Source organism: Sceloporus occidentalis, unplaced genomic scaffold (genome assembly GCF_023333645.1).
Source record: "Sceloporus occidentalis isolate IW3139 unplaced genomic scaffold, rSceOcc1.0.p SCAF_2, whole genome shotgun sequence".
Classification (NCBI taxonomy): domain Eukaryota; kingdom Metazoa; phylum Chordata; class Lepidosauria; order Squamata; family Phrynosomatidae; genus Sceloporus; species Sceloporus occidentalis.
Window position 1 is genome coordinate 60,859,071 of NW_028316982.1, and position 21,657 is coordinate 60,880,727.

The 21,657-nt window shown below is 40.9% G+C and overlaps 1 protein-coding gene across 3 annotated transcripts in view; it reads left to right on the forward strand.

Moving 5' to 3' along the window:
- The window catches only part of FBXW4 (F-box and WD repeat domain containing 4), a 93,810-nt gene extending 72,605 nt beyond the window's left edge, over positions 1-21,205 (forward strand). For all 3 annotated transcript variants that reach the window (XM_089509716.1, XM_089509715.1, XM_089509717.1), the window contains 3 exons: positions 19,565-19,705; positions 19,865-20,006; positions 20,839-21,205. In XM_089509716.1, the coding sequence (XP_089365842.1) occupies positions 19,565-19,705; positions 19,865-20,006; positions 20,839-20,955 (400 nt within the window). In that variant the 3' untranslated portion in view covers positions 20,956-21,205. The remainder of the gene's footprint in view (positions 1-19,564; positions 19,706-19,864; positions 20,007-20,838) is intronic.
- Positions 21,206-21,657: the final 452 nt, after the last annotated feature.

Consider the following 21,657-nt stretch of genomic DNA (forward strand, 5'->3'; position numbering starts at 1 on the left):
TGGTCAGTTTTCAACTGAACTTTGGTGGTCCTTTTAGGTGCTATTTTCCCAGAGACATGTTGGGGTCCCTCTCCTTCTGATCCATTGATTCAGTAAAGTGGAACATGCTACAGAATTGCACCAAACGTGCAGCTTCTGTTTGTGTCTTACTTGGTTGATAGTGGCATGACCTTTGCTTTTTCCTGACCCTGTGTTTCTAACACTTTTGACGTGTGAAAAGCTATGCTGTAATGTTTGAACACCAAACACCATAGCTTCTTGCAGGAGGCTAGATGGCTCCCACTCTCAGGGGGATGGGGAACAGATGCTGTTGCTGAAAGTTGCTATTTAAGTTCCTGTGCCCTTCACCACTTTTGAAGAAATGTTGCAGCTTAGCCCATTGTACCCAGACTAAGCTGTGCTTCAGTTCAGTCTTGTTTTTCTCAATCATTGCTCTGCCACTGACTGTGTAAAACTCACCATTGACACTATTTTCACTTAGTCTGCTTTTTTCTTACCTATTCAATAAAAATGCAAAACAGGTGTGTGATTCAGGAGGAAGTAAAAATGCTTAGATAGCAATTTGTGCTATTTATAAAGAACAGCCTAGGAGGGCCAGGCAAACCATTGCTATAAGATACTGAAGCAGTTTAGTATAAACCATTTATAGTATTTACAGTTCTACAAAAGTTAAATATTAGGAATACAAAATGTCTTCCAGAGCAAAACAATTTAGAAAGAGTACTCATCAGTTTACCAAAAAAAGTAACGAAAAGAAAATCTGTTAAGAGGCACACATGTTAATTTGTGAACAGAACAAATGGGAAAAATATAAATTAGCACACATCTTAAAGCTGTTACCTAACAGAGTAACATTTTTATACTGTTTACAAATGGTTCATGAATCTTGCTGCTCAACATATAATAATATATATCAGAAACCTCAAAAAAGATTGAAAAAATTGCTGAATGGTAGAAATGATGAAAATGTATCCTTCTGCAAGATGTCTTTTAAATATAAATGTGAAAAGATATTTTAAAATGAAGGAGGTGGAGTGGATGTATATGTATGCACACCTGCAGGCATATGTTTATGCTACTTTGGAAGATGAATTTGTAAAGGTTCCTTCAGACTACTGTTCCTAGAATCCCTCCAGCCAGCATTGGCCATGAATATTTGGCTGGATGACCATTCATCTGAGCTCTTGAGGTTTTTCTATGTTCCAACATGTAGCTTGACCCTATAACTCAGCAGAGTCTTTTGATCACAAGTCTTTTGGCTTTATTATCGTAAATCAGCTATATTTAGATAAACAGTAATTCTTTCCCTCTTCTAAATAATCTTTTTGTTAAAACTACTTGTGACAGTTTTTTTTAAAAAGAGCCCTCTAATTTTTCCTCTTTGGTTTTCTAGTGTAACTCTTTGAAATTGGCTTCATGCCATCTCTGACACCAAACAAACACCTTTGCCTTCTCTGACTTCTTATCCCTTTATAGCAACAGATGTTGAAATTTTGTATCCCTTTTATCTGCCCCTCTTTAACCTCTTCCTGTAATTAGGTTCCCCTTGTTAGCAGTACAAAGTGGGTTGGTCCACTGCCTACCCTGCCTTTTGAGCTATTGTGTCTGAACACATGTGGTGTTGGGATGTTTGGAAAAGTCCCTTCCCCCATAGGTAATAGCAATGGGCGGATGGACAAAGATTGAAGCTCTTTTCTCCTTTCTTTCTTTCTTTTTCTTTCTTTCTTTCTTGTTCTTCATTTATTTTTGCCAAAGGAAAAAGAAAGGAGGAGGACAGATTGAGAGTACATATGTAGGGAAAGCCACAAACCTTCCCATCTCACTTCTCTTTCTTTACTCATAGCTTTCCTTACTTGTTCATGTGCTTTGGGCAGATCCCTTTTGCTGCCTTCAGGGGCTTGTACAGTTCACATAGGCAATTAAGAGATGTTTGTGTCCATGTTTGTGCTAATGCATATCTCTGCATGTTTGGCTTCAAGAAAAATGACATGTGAGATTTAGAGTCTTTATGTGTATTTTACACTTTGGAGTTGAACGGTGCACAGAATATAAACCATTAACATGTTGAAACACATGAACTACAATTGGCTTTCCATGTTACAGAAACATTGGCAAAGACTGTGTAAATGCCTCCCCTCAAAAATATAATAAGAGTAATAGTAATAGGAGCCCTGGTGGCGCAGTGGTTAAATGCCTGTACTGCAACCACTCACTCAAAACGATAAGGTTGTGAGTTCAATCCCAGCAAAAGGGCTCAAGCTCAACTCAGGCTTGTATCCTTCTGAGGTCACTAAAATGAGTACCCAGATTTTTGGAGGCAATTAGCTTACAGTTGTAAACCACTTAGACACTGTCAGTTCAATATATTAATTCATTATGAAGTGGTATATAAGTGGAACTGTTTGTTTGTTGTTTGTTCACATTACACTGTACGTATGGTCACTCTGTATGTACACATGTTAACATGATTGTGGAAATCTCTGTACCTGTGTCCATTTCTGATTTGTACCTGTATGCAGAAAGCCTCTCATATTATCTTGAAAATGTTTTAGTAATGGAACGTAGATGTTTTTCTATGGAGAGATGTCTGAATTCCATATGAATCTGGAATATCTGTATACATCTACAGAGGGAGATGTATATGTTAACCATTTGGATGCTAAAGTTGAAAGCATGAAAATAGGATGCAGGAGTTGCATATTTTGTTATCACATGCCATAAAATGCAAAGCTGCTCTTAGGAAAGCTTCCAGTATAGGCTGCATATGACTGTGGGGTATGTGTGTGCGTGCATATGCATATACATGCATGTAAGCAAAAAAGGTCATTTGCGCTTTTCTGACTTCCCCTCCCCCACCATATCATAGGGTAAATATTTTCAGATATTTCTTTTTACCATTTTGTCTGTTCTTGATTTCCACCCAGATCAAACTCAGTGTTCCTTCTGATAATGCTTGCATCCAACTCTTCTTAAATACCACCTAAAGTCTTTGTCAGAACTGGGATTATTATGATGTATACTTTCCTGCTCATCTTTCTTTTACACAGTGTACATATTTATGTGGTAGTTACTATGCTTTCATCCAGTTGTCAGTATGGTATTTCTGAAGCCCAGAACTGGAAGATAAATGACAGATATACTGTATATACTCATATATAAATCTAGAAATTTTAGTCAAAAAACCAAACCCCAAAAAACCTGGGTCAGCTTATCCATTGGTCAGTGCAAGTACTGTACCTTAACTCATATATATATACATAAGCTGCCAGATAATGTAGTTGCCATTTGCTTTGATTGCCTTGTCATCCTTTTTAACATATGCACATTTTCTTAGCCCTGCCTGCGCCTGGTCACTTCCCCTCCAATCACACAGCCACCATGAATCACAGCTCGCTCCTCATCCATCCAGCCTTTAGGGTGAGCACAAACAACTTTTAAGGCCTGGACAACTGACTTTTATCAACATTTACTGGCGAAAATGTGGTCTTTTGGAGGCTTGTGTATGATCCTGCTCAAGTTTAAGACCAACATTTTGGTATTAGATTGCATACCTGTGATGAAAATTGCTGGTACATGTCTGCACACTTAATATATATTAAATTCACTGTACATTATTATATATACTAAAGCTGTGTTTTCTCATGCACCAGTTTTGGAGACTATGTTGGTAAAGACTGGCTGGAGCATGGAAAGGATTGGCCTACCTGTGGTCCATAGTAAGGGAAACCAGATGGGCATGCTGTCACATTCCAAAGGGTTGTTTGTACATAAGATGTAGTGCTTTCTTTTGTCAATGCAGTTGGTACACACCTTGTCTTGATTTATTTAGCTTCATTTCCCAAAGGTATCTTTTTATTCTGTAATAAAACAGACAGTTTAAAGTAAAATTGGGGTTTTTGATACAGTTGGTCTGTTTTTTTCTGTAGCTATGAAGTCTTACTTATGGGAGGGTCACATCTAATGTCATATTCAGTAGTGGAGTGATTGTGGGTATCTTCTGCCTTTATTGGGCCCTCCATCCCTTTCTCTTCATTTGACATTATGACTTTCTAGCTACCTAACAGGAACAATTTATTCTGCTGTACTGTGATGGGTGATAGCATGGTGGAATGATGACCTCTGGCATGAGAGCCCCCATATGATTTGCAATGTATTTCATCTACAACCCTCACTTCAATAGACATAATACTCTTTAAGCAGGAGATGTAACAGGAAGCAGATTTTGAAAATTGTGCAACCAGTTGTTGAAATGTGGGCATAAAATATGATCAACACTACAAATCCCCCCCCAAGAGTTAGGTTATGTTTAGTAGTGGCAGATTAAGAAGTCAATATTGTGTGGTCTTTCCCTTTCCACCATGAAACTTGTCCAACATGCTCTTCCTTACAGTCTGTTTTGATCAGATTATTAGGAAATTTCTGGACCAGGACCTGTTGATCTAGTAAAGAAACCAAAGTTAGGGTGATAGTGACATTGTGGCACTCAGCCATATTTGCTCCCCACATTTACTGTCCTCTTGTTGATTGACAAGCCTCCTTTTCTCTGAGGAATACCTTCATCTTTAATTCTTCATGAGCAGGAAGCAGCAACAGAGAAAAGGTGGTGAAAGTTTTGTATTGAGCAAGTGGGTATAGCCAGAGTGTGGAGAATGAGGGACATATGCACTGGAGAACAAGTTGCCTATTGGTATGGGTCATCTGTAGCAAGACTTTGGAAAGCAGTTGTGAAAAGAAGCTGAATTGTGTTGGTGGTGAACTGAGGTTAACAGTGCATCAAAAACCCTTCTTTGGTTTCCTCCAAGGCTTCTATGACATATCTGATCAGGTAAAGAACACTGGAAGTACTATAGTTTTTTGTGTGGGCTTTGGGCTATGTGGCCGTGTTCTGGAAGAATTTACTCCTGATGTTTCACCAGCATATGTGGCTGGCATCTTCAGAGAATACTGGCATGGGAGTGAGTGGGAGATACACACACACACACTGTGCAACCCTTAGTTGAGAGGAAGCGATGTTTCCACAGATCACTTCGCCACAGGTGCAGGTGAAACGTCAGGAATAAACTCTTCCAGAACACGACCACGTAGCCTGAAAACTCCACAAAAAAACTATGGATTCCAGCCATGAAACCCTTTAACTTCACACTTGGAGGTACTCTTGGAAGCTGTGTTGCTTCTTAAGAAGCAGGTTAGAGTTACGCCCTTTTTGTTGTGTTTGATGTAGAAAGTTCTGGTCATGTGGAAAAGCAGTATAAAATATCCTAATAAATGACCATTCCTGCTCAAACAGTTTGAAGAGTACTTCAGGAAAAAATGATATGATGCCATTCTATTTTTAACTTCCTTTATTCTCTCTTATCTTCTACTGGCAAGTAGAAACTGTTTTAATTAATTTGTTGGGTATGGTTCCTACACCTATATGGGTAGTAGTTAACTAGTATTTAATTATAAATTTAATTATGTTGGGTATTATATATGGCTCAGAGATGAGAATACTGTATAGATGGCTCAGAGCTGTATCACCAACATGAAGTAAATAAAGCAATGTGTTAGTCATGCTAATTAATTAGTTACTTCTAATCCATGTTAGAAGGCATATAGAAAGCTGCCAGCAAAGCCATGACTTTGAAGTAAAGTTTAAAATATAGTAAGTGATGTAGAAATCAAATAAATTGTGGTGGTGGTGATAACAGTGATGATGCTTAGAGCAGTTGGATGCCAAATCTGTTTTGGAAAAGTTTATACCTCATTTGCAACCACTTTTATTTGCAATTAGGTTTTGGACTTCCAGTGTTAAAACCACAGCTTTAATGATGACACTTGAGATTTCCATATTAGTAGCTCTTGAGAATTGTGAGATACAAGAGCGGCATTTACCTTTACATCAGTCTTGAACTCATGATTTCTGACCTTTTGTTCAACTTCATATATTTACATAGTATCTCTATAGCACCCAAACCAAATCTTCCAGTATGAGTGAAGGAACGCACTGTCATTCTGATCAGTTTCATGCTCTTGAGGTATAAGATAATTTTTTAAATCTAAAGATGCTGTAAAGAACAAGACTACCTAAATTTGGGATGGACTTGCACACACACAAATACACACCACTCCTTCCCTTCATTTGGGGTGGCTCATTTAAACAGATGGCTTTGTTTTGATTTGGAATCTCCATTTTTCTTTTTCTTTGTTTCCCCCCATTTTTTTTGTCTGGCTGCCGAAGGAGACCTCCAAAGTGCTGTCTACTCAAAAAGAAGCTATACAGTGGTTTATTCCCACACAACTCCCCGCCGTTTGCCTTACAGCCCCCCCCCAATTTGAGTGAATGTCCCCCACCTTCAAGACATTCTTCGCATTCTTTGCAGAGAAAAAGGGTTAAACGTCTGAATTTGGGGGTCACCATGTTATACAAATTGCAATCTAATCGTTTTTACAAGAACACACGTGTGCTAAGAAAAAGAGCCCTGAACAAGAAAGACAAGGAGACAGACAGCTTGCTTTGTCCTTTCTCTTCTGAATGTTTCGTGCCATTGTCATATTGCCGTGTCTCTCTCCCCTCTTTGCCTCTGGGAGGGAGAGTTGGTTTGATAGTTAAATTGGCCCGTAAAGCAGAAGGACTTGGTGCCATTTTTGTTTGTTTTCCCAAATAAAAGCCCCGGAGGGGTCTCTTTTGCACTGTTGTGGATTTATCTGAGGAAACTGCCTTTTTCCCATAGCTAGCATGTCAGTTTATCCTCTGAACTTAACCTTATGACAACCCGGATAACAAAAAACGTCTAGGCTCCCAGTGCCAGGAAAGGTAAAGAAATTGTATCTCTTTATTGGGCCCTTTAAAGTGTGTGTGGGCTAATTCAGAGTCACCAAAAGAAAAGAGGGCCAAGCTTTTTCCCATCCAAGCCACCGTGGCTGCTATCATTGCCACCCCTGCTGAAGTTAAAAGCATGCATAGTTCCTACTGGCACAAGGAACACTGTAAGTGAGGTGCTGTCCAGAGCCAATTTTTTTTTAAAAAGCAGTCACAGGAAACTAGTTATTGTTGCACCCTGAAGTGCTTTTCACTCTAGTTGATTTACAGATAGCCTAGGACTACGTGTTGATTCTTTATGCATAAAATCTCAGCTGTGAGTTCATCACAGTAACAGACTGCTTACACACTGATTCACTGTTGATATTATATCTTGCATTCCTGTAATATATTAGAGCACTGTAAATAAAATCAGCAACAACCCCCCCCCCCCCAACATGAACATGTGTCAGCCAACTTGAAGGCACACAATAGCAACTGCTGCTAGGTCAGTGTAAGACCTAACTTGTGTACTGTAGACTGTTTGCATGTTGTTGGGACAAAGTGTTCATTTGCCAAAAGCTTAAATTATAACGTTTTAGCAGTTGTACATCTCTGATAGCGTGAGTAGGAATCATCATGGTGGAGTAAATGTTAATCTCTGGAATAAGGTTAAATGTGTGTTAGAAATGTTTTTCCAGCCTGTGGAGATGATCACATTTGGATGATACATATCTCTGAGATCAAGAACATTTTCATTTTAGTATCTATGAAAAGGGAAAGGTAAAGATAGTCCCTAGACATGAATGTTTAGTCGTAACTGACTGTAGGGAGCTTCCCCAAATGAAACCCTAGTGTGAGAGAACTGTATTGAAATTGACTTGCTTGTCAAATTTGCATGAGCCAAATGTCTCAAAAATAATTTTAAACTCTTTGGAAGGAAAGAGAGAGGAATTGATTAATAAGCTGGGGAAGAGAGAAGATTGGACCAGTAACATAGAGTGGGCCCTTTGTATTTGCAGATGACACCAAATTAGGAGGAGTAGCTAATACCCCAGAGAAGAGGATCAAAATTCAAAATGACCTTAATAGATTAGAAAGCTGGACCAAAACAAACAAAATGAATTTCAGCAGTGAGAAATGTAAGGTACTGCACTTAGGAAGAAAAAAATGAAATGCATAGATTTAGGATGGGGCACACTGGGCTTAACAAGACTACATGTGAAAGGAATCTAGGAGTCTGAGTAGACCACAAGTTGAACATGAGTCAACAGTGTGATATGGCTGTTAAAAGGGCCAATTCGATTCTAGGCTGCATCAATAGAAGTATAGTGTCTAGATCAAGGCAAGTAACAGTGCCACTCTATTCTGCTCTGGTCAGGCCCCACCTAGAATGCTAGGGGGCTGGGTATGTTTCGCCTGGAGAAGAGGAGGTTATGAGGTGATGTGATAGTCTTGTTTAAATATTTGAAGGAGTGTCATATTGAGGCTGGAGCAAGCTTGTTTTCTCCTGCCCCAGAGAATAGGACATGGAACAATGGCTGCAAGCTACAGGAAAAGAAATTCCCCTCAACATTAGGAAGAACCTGCTGACAGTAAGAGGTTTTCAGCAGTGGAACACACTGCTTTTAAACAGAGGCTGGATAGCCATCAGTTGGGAATGCTTTGATTATGGCGCGTTACAGACCGCCCCTTTGGGGCGGCCTGTAGGTGCGCCTTTCCCCGGTGTATTGGGGCCTCAGCTGCCATACCGGCAGCCTCTGAGGCCCCGATCCGCCGCTTTGCAGGCTGCAGGGAAGCGGCAAAAGGCCGCTTCCCCGCAGCCTGGAAAGGGGTGTCCTTGGGGCTTGAAGGGCGGCGGGGAGGAGGAGAAAGGGGCCGCTTGGCCCCTTTCTCCCTTGCGTTGCTGGGTGCAGCCGTCTGAAGGCTGCGCCCAGCGACGCAAACCAGGAAGGAGCTCTGAAACAGAGCTCCTTCCTGCTCTGCGCAAAGGGCGCATTAAGTGCCCTCACGCGGAGCGATGGCGTCACGTCCGCGCCACCTCGTTTGGAGGCGGTGCGTTCGTCACGCCATCATGGCGGCGGCCGTGTGGAATGGCCGCTGCGATTTTGTACGTGCGGAGTGCGTACTAGGGTTGGGGGGGTGCAGAAGCACCGCCCCTTCCTAACCCTAGTACGCGCTCTGCGTGTACTTTCATGGCGGTCTGTAACCCGCCTCTGTGTTCTTCCATGGCAGAGGGTTGGATTGAATGGTCCGTGTGGTCTTTTCCAACTCTATGATTCTATGATTCTATCCTCTGGAGTTTGGTTCCAGGACGCCCCATGGATACAAAAGTCTATGAATGCTTAAGTCCCATTAAATATAATGGCATAGTAAAATGGTATCCCTTATATAAACTGGCAAAAAACAGGTTTGGTCTTTAGAATTTCTCTACCTTTTAAACATTTTCAAGCCATGAATGGTTGAATCTGTGGGTACAGAACCTGTAAATGCAGAGGGCCAACTTCGTATCTTTTACTGTACGCAGAAGCTATGACTGCTTTGGCTGTCAAAGAGGTGATGAAGGGAGAAATGCAGATCAAGGAACCCTCAAAATGTTTGCAACAGAGAAACTGGTGTGTTTATGTATTGTGTGCCTTCAAGTCAATTCTGATTTATGATGACCCTAAGGTGACCCTATCTTGGGGTTTTCTTGGCAAGATTTGTTCAGAGGAGGTTTGCCATTGCCTTCCCCTCAGGCTGAGACCATGTGACTTGCCCAAGGTATCCAAAATGTCTGCAGAACTTCATGAATGTTCACTTGTCTCCCAAAGCATACCCTTACACTTATCGCTCTAGGTCATGTAAATGTTCCCCTTCTGGGTAGAGAAAGAATAATCCCTCCATCATTCTCACTATTCAATTGGAACCCTTTTGGGAGGATTACCAGAATAATGAATTTTGAATGATTTCATGTTAGATGCGCCTGCTGAAAAGCATTTTGTTTCAGAAAAATTCATTGCTAAATTAGTTAAGCTTTAAAGTGCTCAAATACTCTTTGTGATCTTAGCTGGGTTCCATCTTTGATTAGTGAAGGGCACGTTGAAGCATGAGTCCAGATAAGAAGCCCACTTAGGGAGCTTTCAGTTCATTTGAAGCTTTTATATTTTGTTATTATCCTGTAGAATATAATAATAATAATAAATAATAATAAAAACTTTATTTTTAGCCCGCCTTTCCTGGGATCAAGGCGGGTTACAACAGCGAAAAACACAATACAATCAATAACAATAAAATTAAAATACAGGAGTTACAAAAATACAACTATTAAAATACAGCTAAAAATTATCCAACTAGCACAGAATTACAAAAACAATGAGGAGAGAGAAGGGGGTTACATTGGAGTGTTAGGGGTAAGCCTGCTGGAACAGAAAAGTTTTAAGCCCCTTTTTAAACTGGTCCAGGGAGGTGGCCGAGCAGAGCTCGTCCGGAAGTGAGTTCCAGAGGTTGGGGGCCGAGGTAGAGAAGGCCCTCTGAGTGGTGGTAGGATATCTTACCTCTGGAACTCGTAACAGTTGCTTCCCAGCAGATCTGAGTGTGCGGGGCGGAATGTATGGGGAGAGGCGGTCCTCCAAGTACCCTGGGCCCAAGCCATATAGGGCTTTATAGGTAATAACCAACTCCTTGTATTGTGCCCGGAAGCGAATAGGCAACCAATGGAGATCTTTCAGAATTGGTGTTATGTGACTGGTCCTGGAGAAGCCAGTGACCAGTCTCGCTGCCATGTTTTGAACCAACTGAAGCTTCCGAGTATGGTACAAGGGTTGCCCCATATATGCCATTGGCAGGTTTCATTTTTATCTATTGTTTAATTGTATGTACAGCGCTGTGTAAATCTATAGTGCTATATAAATAAAGTTTAATAATAATAATAATAATAATAATATAGCTATTTAGTCTTGATTTGTCACTGATTTCTGAATATGGTGAGTAAAATTTAGGTTTTAAATCCTGTTTTGTGCAGTTTGGCAGAGTAGAAGAACTGCTGACAGGATCACTTCTCCCAGATAACTGTGTGTATTCAATCAGTCAGTCTTGAAAAAAAGGTCTGACCAAAAGCAGAATAGATTGAAAAAAAATGGATTGATAACTATGTGTATTTAGCACTCATACTATTGGGCAGGAAACCTTCAGCTTAATAAAATGATGACTATGCCACTTGGAACTAGCATGTGTAATAGCAAGAGATACAGGAGTTGCTTTTTAGCTGGAGATGGGCAATATTGATTAGAGACAAAATGGCCTTCTCTAGTATCATGAACAGAAAAGCTTTTCAGTGAAGTGTATATCATGGGGTGGATCCAAGATTTCTTCACTTTCAGACATCAGGCTAGGTGATAGTCAGATTAGGGTATGATAGTCAATCAAATTAGACTTGCACCTTACTTGCCATGGTTTGTAGAGCTGGATGACGAAGGTGTACTAGTAGAATAAGTGAATTGTTTGAGCCAGTGTAAATATTGCTGCAGCCATCTTACCTGTGGAAATAACTGCTCATATGAATGGTCTGGCCTCACAAACAGCAATGAATAGACCCATTCACACAAGAAGATATTTCTATGAGTAAATCAGCCACAGTAATGTCTGGCTTGGCTCCTACATCCCAGATTTTTTAACCGAGAATATTTCAATTGTGTCAGTGTGTTATAATGGTTTGTGTGTTGGACTAGGACTCCAGGAGAACAAGATTCATATCCCCACTCAGCCATGGAAACCCACTAAGTGACCTTAGGTAAGTCACACTGTCTTACAGTTACAGGAAGGCAGTGGCAAACCTCCTCAGAATTTTGCTTAGAAAATCCTATGGGAGGCTCACCACAAGTCCCAGGCGACTGGAGGGCACATGATTACTGCTGCTGCTGTTGCTTTTGCTGCTACTATTACTAACAACTAGTATAGGAATAAAACACCAAGCTACTTTCTTTGTTTCCTTCTATCTCATGTGCACAAATGTGTATTCTCTGTCCCATTCTTTTGATTGTCATTTCCTTGACAGGCTTCATTTTGTGAATATCCCTACTGTCTGTGAATCCAGAATTCCATCTGTCTTCTTTCATTTTTTTTGACGTGTGGTAACATTGTGCATAAGTATGTGTTTGTCTAAAAGAAATCTATATCCATTTGTGTATAGATCTACTAAACTTGTAAGACTGTTCCACCATGCGTGTGATGAAGCGGGCTCAGCATATGAAAGCTTATGATATAGTAATTTTATCTCAGGGGAAATGTTTACAGCTATGTGATATAGACACTACTTCTGAAATAATTTTGTACTTAAATGGGAGAGTTCAGGGTCAAGTCTAAGCAGAAGAACAGTCTCAGTCTGCCGGCACATTTTGATTTTATCCTTTCCAGACTGGAAGGGTAGGTGAGGTGTGATGGAGAACTTGTATTTCAGACACAAGACACAATGAGTGGATAAGTAAGTAAATGTAGCAGTTGTAAGGGCAAAGATCTCATGTCGGATAAAGGGTGAGGTGGCAAGCTCCTGTTGACTTAGGCTCGATATAGACTGGTGCAAAGCGCTGTGCTGGGGCCGATTTTAGGGCTCGGTAGGGCTGGGCGTCCATACATGCTTAGCCCTACTAGCGGTGCCCGTGCGCCATCTTGCCATGGCCCCACCCACATGGGGTGCATGATGATGACGTGTGGGTGTCCATGCGCCCAAACGGTGCTTTCTGAAAGGGGTGGTGTCAAGGCGCGCAAGTGCCATTATGGTGCTCCTAAAAAGAAGCTGCTCTAGGCGGCTTCTTTTTTAGGGAATGTGTTGATGCTGCGTGGTGCCATCAAGGGAACCGCCCGTCTGTATCCCCCCCTTAGTTCCCGAATTAGAGCTTATTTGCACATTCTGGGTTCTCCCTACAAATGAGGCTGTACTAAATAATAGTTTCTTTGGTGTCAGAAATGCTTCTAGATTGAAATGCCTTTTGTACATTTGCACATAATGTGTCATGTAAATGACTTGGAGTAGCATACACAGTAGCTCTCTCCAGGTTATACATTCTCATAAATGAGGCCTGAAAAAGAACTGCTGAAAGGTTTTGACAGTAGTAACTCCATTTGAGGCCTAGTTATCTGGAAGAGTTTCTTCTTCCTTGCAGACTCTTTTGGCCTTCATCTTAGAAGCCTTTCAGGTGGTGCTCCATGTTCCTGAGGTCCAGTTATTCTGGACAGAACATTTAGCATAGTGATATACACCATACAGGGGTAAGAATCAAACAATCCTCTTGATGTTGATGGACTACATATCCCAACATCCAACACCATTGGCACAATAGTTTTTATTTTCAACTGAATGTTTAAGATTCACCTATTTCCGCTAGACTTCTCTGGTTTAGTTCACTTTTACCTTCTGTTTTATGAATAATACAAATATTGTTCATGTTTTTACACACTCTATTGTATGTTTCATTATTGTTGAATACAACCTCAAAATGTTCAGATGTAAGCAGTCTATAAATATTTGTGGAAGACAGCATGGTGTAGTGGTTTCAGGGTTGGACTAGGACTCTGGAGGCCGGGTTTGAATCCCCACTCAACTGTAGAAACATATTGGTTGACCTTGGGCAAGTCACACTCCCTCATCCCCAAAAGAAGACAAAGGCAATCCACCCACCATTTGAATAAATTCTACCAAGAAACCCTTGTGATAGGTTCACCTTAGGATTGCCATAAGTCAGAAAGGACACAGTGAGAACAGCACTAAATATTTCTAAATTAATAAATAGTATCAGTTAGGATTGTACTTTTCAACCAGGGTTTCATGGAAACCCTGTGTTCCATGACCATCACCCAGAGTTTTTATGAAATTTTATAACCTTCTTTGTCAGGTGCTTCTTTTTCTTCTTCTGTTGGCCAGTGAGAATGGAATGTCAACATGTAATACATAGCCCAGTCTCATGGCATATTTTGCCTGTGTCCTCAAGTTAATGAACATTTTCACAATTAGATCTGTCAGAATTCTTAACAATTACCTTTAGTAATATTATTCTAAATTATAATTATTCATTAGTACAATTTGTTGTCTTTCAGTTATGTAAGCACTGAGTTAATTTGTTTATCACTGTTATCTACACTGTACAGTACCTTTTTCAGTCTATGCAGGGTGTGGGGAAAAGGGGCTGCCATCTCACAGGATCCTCTTCTCCCCCTCTCCAGTTGAAAACCACTGTCTTAACGTTACCAGGATGTTATATGATTGAGGCTTGGATTCAGGCTTCATGCTACACTACTTCTTATAAAACTGCCACTTTGTCTTCCCCTGTTCAAACGAGGTGCTGTACTAAGAATTCACGTGCTTTTGGTAGAAGGTAACAAAAGTGCTGCAAAATCTTCCCCAAGCCATTAAAATTCAAAAATTGATTGATTGATTGATTGATTGAGGGCTGGGAAGTGTGGCTTTACTTTAAAGCTTAGCAGCATTACTTTACTTTCTAGACACAATTAGATGGAGAGCTTGATTTTCAACACATCTTGATCCCAACACAGGTACTACTATTAAAATGCATAATTCCAGACTTTGGAATCTGTGATTCCTGATGAATTCCTCTTTGTTTGAGGGATGTTTGATCTCTGATGTTTGAGGGATGTGTGACCTCTGACAGGCTAATGCATATTGTTTCTGCTTGATTTTCCTTGGCCCTCCTCCACCTGTTTTTTCTTCAAGTCCCTAAGCAACCTCACCAATGTTTGCTGGCCAGCCATCTATTAATTCTCACCCACCACGTTCAGAGTGTTGGGTCATTATTTTTTCAACCTCGGAAAAACCTGTAGAGCAGCAAACATGTTTCAGACTAACTTCCCAAAAGGCTATCTTGTGAATCCATGGCAGAGAAGAAATTTGTAATGAGATTTTGACAAATACCAACACTATCCATTGACTTACAGATGGAATATGAGTTAATTATATTAAATGTCAGACATATTTTATCTTCAGTGTGAGTAGGAGGTTTATACGGTTGTATCCTGCCATGGCTTACAGGGAGTAGAATTAGATGTTTGGCTATTATTTACCTTTGAAATGCACATGGCCATTCTCTAGTATGTTCTGTCATTCCTCCATCACACTCATTAATGCCCCTGAAGAGTCCTTCACATGAGACACTTCACCAAAAAGTGTTCCTTTGTAGAAATATGCATGCATAGTGTTGTATATGAAGAATCTGAAAGCATTTGAGAAGCTTTTTTTTCATGATTACATATTTTGAGAAGCTAATATGCTGGAGGTTGCTTTGTGTAATAGGAGGTTGTATGCTTTGTAGATCCACCATTATCGATTTATACCACTATAGTGGGGCAAGACAAAAACTGCAGATTTCCATGGAGTGTCTGCTTACAAATGAATCACTACACAGAGTACTCTGAGTGCTATCTCACTCTCCAGGGTGGGCAGACGTCAACTTAATTTTTCTCCTAGAGCTCTTGCTCATCCAGTTCATAGTCCAAATCCAATTTATTGTTCTAATTGAGTTGACCCATTCAATCTCTGGAACCTACAAAAGATCCACCAACAGTTGTCAAGTGCAAATCAGGAAAGAGGTGAGATCATATACTTTAAATCAAGGTGCTTTCTCTCCCCCCCCCCCCATGAGATCTAATCTTAGAAATATCTTCCCCTGTTTTTCTTCTTTTCAGCATTCTAGTTTTAGCAGTCATTTGTTGCTGCTGTTAAATAATGGGGAATTACATATCCTTGTTGATCTACCAAATTGTCCACAGTTCTATCAATAGATCCCAGTCTACTTTAGAATGGCACCTGTAGCTTCTTGTGCTTCCAGCCACTTTTCTAAACTGCTACATTTTTAAGGCCTAATTTTTCCCCAGTAAGAGTCCTATTTTCACTGGTTGATGGGAGTTCATCTTCTCACTCCTGCGCTGATCCTATCAATACCTTCCCCTCCTGATACATTCCTTTCTTCTAAGAGTTAATGTTTTAAGAGCTTGTCCAGCAATTCCCGCTTTGAGAAACACAATGTAAGTGCAATAACATAGCACCCCTGGATTCAGGTTTTGGGGGCGGAGGGAGGGATGAGGATTAATTCCTGCACTTGATGTTAAAGCTTGTCCAAGAGGTTTGCCATGGGGGGAGCATTGCTAGGGCCGACTGGTCTTGTTAAATGGTTGCTAAGGCCCTGGCATTGCAGCCCGATGGAGTGGCCCACAGTCACGGTCACGGAGGGAATTACACAGCCACAAAGAAATTGTTATTCTCCGTAATCTGCTCTTTGGAGAGTGGCTGGGGGAGATGGGCCGGCCCCAGCATGCCGCCAGTGCTGTGATCATGGAAGCGTGTTGGCTCTGGCGAGCAGGGCAGGGCTCACCTTCTGATCTGGGGGACACCAGTGCTGCTGGTGCTAATCTGCTTTCTCAGCAATTTTGCTCCTCTGAGACAACGGTGTTTACTTGTTTGAACATCTCCTGGGACTCTATTTTGCCTATTGTGTGGTCTTTATCCCCCACCCACCCCCATGGGGCTTTAGCCCAGATTACAGATGGAATTAAGGCCACTGGCTCGGGTGCCCCAGAAAGACTGATACGGGATCAAGGAGCAGAAAGTAACAAAATAACTGGAAGGCAAGGGAGGTGCTAGATGCTTTAGGGAGGGGAGGCTGTATTGTCCCATGAAGCGAGAGCCAGTGCAATAGTCTGAAAAGCAGGCGTTCAGTGCTTTGTGTCCAGTTTTGATTAGACCGTTAGGGAGGAGGAGAAGGGCTAGGAACATGTGGGTCTTTAGTGGCTGAATGGACTTCATTGGCTGCTGTTGTCTGAGTGGTAGTGAGAACTGTGGCATCCTGGATTTCTCTTGTAAGGGAGGTTTGGGGGGAGGACAAATGGGGCATGTTGGCCCTCAATTAGGAGTGTGTATTAATTAATCAGTGAGCCCTGTGCTAGACAGATCTTGCACTTGTAATGAAGGACTGGGGCTACTCAGTTGTTTTTATCCAGAGTCTCTTAGTCTTTAGATCCATTTGCTTTTCATGCTCATTTGGTCCTCATTGTTCTCTTCCCCCCCCCTCCCCCCAAATAGAGCTGCATTCCTTTTACCTGCCTGTATTCCTTTTAGTAAGATGTGCATGACTTTTTTGACACATCCTGGGCTGCATCCTGTGTCAGGTGGGTGGCGGCGGCTGTAAGGGTTGCACCCACTGACACATGTGCACCTATGCAGACATGTGCACATACACAGTCTTCCCCTATGCACAGACATCTCTACAGGCTCCCGTCTCCTAGAAATTCCCACTGAGATCATGGTTACTAGTAGCAGAGGGTAAACAGTGATCTAGTAAAGTGGAACAGTCTTCCCCCATACACTACTGGAAAATAGGTGGGATTCCAACAGCCTCTAGAGCCACACAGGGAATAGATCATGGCCTGAAGTTGTATGTCCCTATTCTCTAAGGCAATCTATTTATGACATTGCTGTAAGTCATTATTTTCCTTTCTTTCATTTATGTAATTAACATTGTGTTGTTCTTAAATATATTGTATGGAAAGGGTTCTGGAAAGTTCAGCAACTATGAAATGGGACAGTTTTACATCCTTGTTCTGGAACTATGTTGGGCCACTGAATCTTGGAGAAATCACATGTCTCTTGAATTGCTCTTCAGTATTGTGGAGACGTTTCCTAAGAATTTAATGGCTTGGGAAACAAGAGACTCATTACCTTTTCAATCTCTCAGAGCAGGACAAAATCAGAATTCAAGGGAGACACATTACATGGAAGCAAACATCTTTTTTTCTGTGTGCGTATGTGCAAAAAGCAAAGCTGTGGTTAATCCTGGCTTCTTGCAGATGAACATGAACACCATGCCATATGCTTCCAAATGCATTCTGTAGAATATGTCCTTTTGTTTATTTTCCCCCATGAAGGTTGTGTGTGTGTGTGGGGGGGCTTGTTTCAGTGTGTGTGTGTGAGAGAGAGAGAGAGAGAGGGGGAGGGGGGGAGAGAGAGAGACACTTTATGAAAAGTTTTTTTCATCTTTTGAAGTTTTGCATTAACAATTTAGTTGTCAAATTCAAAGTATAACATGGGATTGTATTGTGTGTCTCCTGCCTTGCTGTGACAGTATTTGTAGACAAGAAGAAATTTTTAGGAAAACGTGATCACATTTAAAACGTTGAGTGTCTTGGGTGCCTTCACAAAATGATTATGAATGGCTCTGCTGGTGGGTGTGGTCAATTCCCAAACACCCTTTCCCAGAAGGAAAATGAGGTGAGCCTGGAAAAACAATAATTTGTTCAAGAAGGAAGAACGAAGCAGGTAAGATATGCAGATGACACCATACTACTAGCAGAAAATAGCAAAGATTTGGAATGACTGTTGAAGAAAGGCAGGTTTACAGTTGAGCATTAAGAAAACAAAAATAATGCTCACAGATGATGTATATAAGTTTAAACCAGACAGTGAAGACATTGAAATAAAGATTTCCTGTATCTTGTACCTGGTAGGAAGAGAATCAAGTCTTTCAAAGTGTGGTACTGGAAGATAATTCTGTGGATAGCATGGAATGCTAAAAAGACAAATAAATGGGTCCTAGAGCAAATCAAGCCTGAACTCTCCCTAGAAGCCAGGATGAGTAAACTGAAACAATTGTACAATTGTACTTTAGATATACCATGAGAAGACATGACTCACTATAAATGTCCATGTTGGCAAGGTAGAAGACTGCAGGAGACAAGGAAGACCCAATTACAGGTGGATAGACTCAGTCAAGGAAGCCATGTCCCTGAGTTTGCATGACCTGAGCAGAAGTATTGATGAGTGACTTGGAGGTCTCATTCATAGGGTCACCATATATTAAAGTTGAATTGACAGCAGTTCAGTGGCATCGCTCGAGGAGTGTGGACCACACAGGGGATACCCCAGAGGGTGGTGTCCCTGTGGAGGGGGCTGCCTTCTGAGTCCTGAATGGCGGTTGCTGCTCAAAAGCCAGCAGCCACACAGGACTCTGAAGGCCGATGTGTGTGGGTGGGTCTGGCTTGGCGGGGTGGGGCTGCAAGGCAGTTCATCCTGCCTCACCAGTCCTAGTTAACCCCAACATGTATACTTAAAAATGAATCAGTCATTTGCAGCTAACCAGCATTTTTGTTTTATAAGAGTGCCTGGGGAAGGGGCTATATGAGGGACCACTGGAGTCCAGCACTTCATTTGCAGCACAGTTTATTTTATTTATAAAACCTAGAAATCAGGAGATGGAAGATCTAGGAATCACCATACTAAGGAGTACCAGGTTTAGGGTCTTCAGTACTAGGATAACATATATTTGAACTCTTGTTCATTGAATTCTGTCATCCTTGGCAACGGTTATTTTCTGAGATAGTTAACATAGCTTGCCATTCAACAATAGTCCTCCATAGAAAGAAATACCGCCCAGCTTATCTTTTATTGCTTCTGTACCTAGTGCATAATGTAAACCTAATCTCCAGATGAGCAGTACCTGTACAAAGATGTGTGAGTTCTGATTAGGGCTCAGATTCAATCTGAGTAATGGTTTTTATATGTTTGGAAGGAAATTGACATTATTTATTTGTCCTGGTATGCTTTGGTGTAAATTGTAGAATTTGTTTGTGTGTTTTTTTACTGGGTGCAAAGTAACCTTTACTTGGTCTGTCCATCAACGTTTTTCTTAACTAATCTCTTTTTGACAGTAGTACATCAAAGAGGGAGCCTAAAACAATACAGAGTGGTGCATACATAGGTAATTCAGTATCCTAATGTAATTCCTTCTTGGGCTCTCTTTTTAGTGGGCAGCTGGTCACCTGTCTAGGAACAGATTTCCACCGAGGAGCTGGAGTCTTGGATGTTTTCTATGAAACACCTTCCACTTTGCTCTCTTGTGGTTATGATACCTACATCCGTTACTGGGATCTAAGGACAAGCACAAGGTTAGTCTTGGAGTTTGCATGTTCTTTTATGTTGGTTTGGAAAAGTTGTTGTTGCTAGCTTTGCTGGGTGCCTTTTTTAAATAATTAAAACTAGTCATAAGGGCTTGTGAAGAATGCCTTAAAACTTTGTCTTGTGACATTGCCTTTTTCCCCACAAAGGGAATGTGTCAAAAAATGGGAAGAGCCACATGATAGTGCCCTGTACTGTATTAGGAGTGATGGAAATCATATGATTGCAAGCGGCTCTTCTTATTATGGTGTGGTACGTCTTTGGGATAAACGGCAAACTAGATGCTTGCAGGTAAGGCACCATTGCATATGTTCTCAGATGTTGGTTAAAAAGTGAACTATACTAAGTTATATGCAGGGAGTGGGGATATATGTAACTTCTGCTCATTTCTGATAGCTCCATGTAAGCAGAAATTGATAAGTCTTGGATCTGGAGAGGAAATTGAGCTCAATTCTGTTACAAAACGTATTATGTGGCATTGTGTAAATTTGCTGTCATAAGTTTATGGAGAGAGACCCATGTATGCCACACTGTGCTCAAGAAAAATGGGATAAAAATGTTTATCATCACTATCTCTCTTATCTTTAGAGCCAAAACAAATCTTCAAAATGAACTTTATTGTTAGAGTGCTGGGACAGGAATATCTGTGATTACATTAAACTTGGTAGTGACAACAAATAGTTCCCCATAGGGACATGATAGGGAAGCTTTGAGTCTAGTCCAGCTCCAAGAATACATATGCCAGGATATATCCCTCCAGATGTTTTGGACCACAGTCCCATCCCATCTCTTGCTATTGGCAATGCTGGGGCAGACTGGAGCTCGTAGTCAAAATAACAAAAGAGTGAAAGGCATTGCATCTCTCAAGCTTTGTAACAGAATTGAGCTCAATTTCCTCCCCAGATATAGCAGTGAGTACTATTGTTAGTTAGTACTATCTTGAACTAGTCTTACTGAGACAAAAAAACTGGTAATGCTGTTGTCCCATCATTATGGTTTTAATTCAGATTTACAGAAATGAATAAAATATTGTATGCTACATATCTGCCATTGTAATTGATTCTGACTGCTGGATGGGTTAAATTATTTAACTAGCAATTCTTTATTTTATTTTATTTTGCAGAGCTTCTCCTTGTCATCTCCTGTTAGTAGTCCTGTTTACTGTCTACGCTTCAGCACCAGTCATCTCTATGCCACCCTGGCATCTGCATTGTATGGTCTTGATTTCACTAACTCCTGACCGAGATTGCCCTGGACTTGCAGATCTGATACCCAGCTCAGGGAGTACAAAGAAATAATGTCTTTGAGACAACCAGCAGACTGAAAATCACTAAGTGCTAAGGAGAACCCTGTGTAGAGGAGTACACTGGCCTTCTGGTTTCATTAAAATTAATATCTCCTACCAGCTCTTCTATTTTGTACATACTGGGGTTCTATCATGTGTTTAATTTTGGTGAGAACATCATTCAGTAAAATTGAAGATACATGAATTCTTTTTCATATCCACATTGATTCCATTTGGGACCGAGTGCTGAAACTCCCACTGTATTCATGTGCTTGTGTTAGTTTTGGAGGAAGTACCCTGGATAGTGAAGTAAGGAATATCCTTTACTTTTGCTTTACTGTCTCATCACTGCCTCATAAATGGCCAGTGTTTTAAGACCGAAGCCTTAGTTGGCTTTTTATAAGTTGTACCAAATTTAACAGATACTGACAGTGTATGGAATGTTTCTGAGGACTGGTACTATCAGGTCAATGAACTGAATAAATGGTGAAAGTGGAATGCATGAAGTCTGTCGTTTGAGTCCCTTGATTTCAGCATCATTAACCAACTAGTGATAGCATATTTGAATGGATGCCAGCATTCAAGTATCACGATTTGCCTACCCACAAATCAAGATGTGTGAGGTTCAAGCAACTGTGTAACAATCTAACTCCCTTT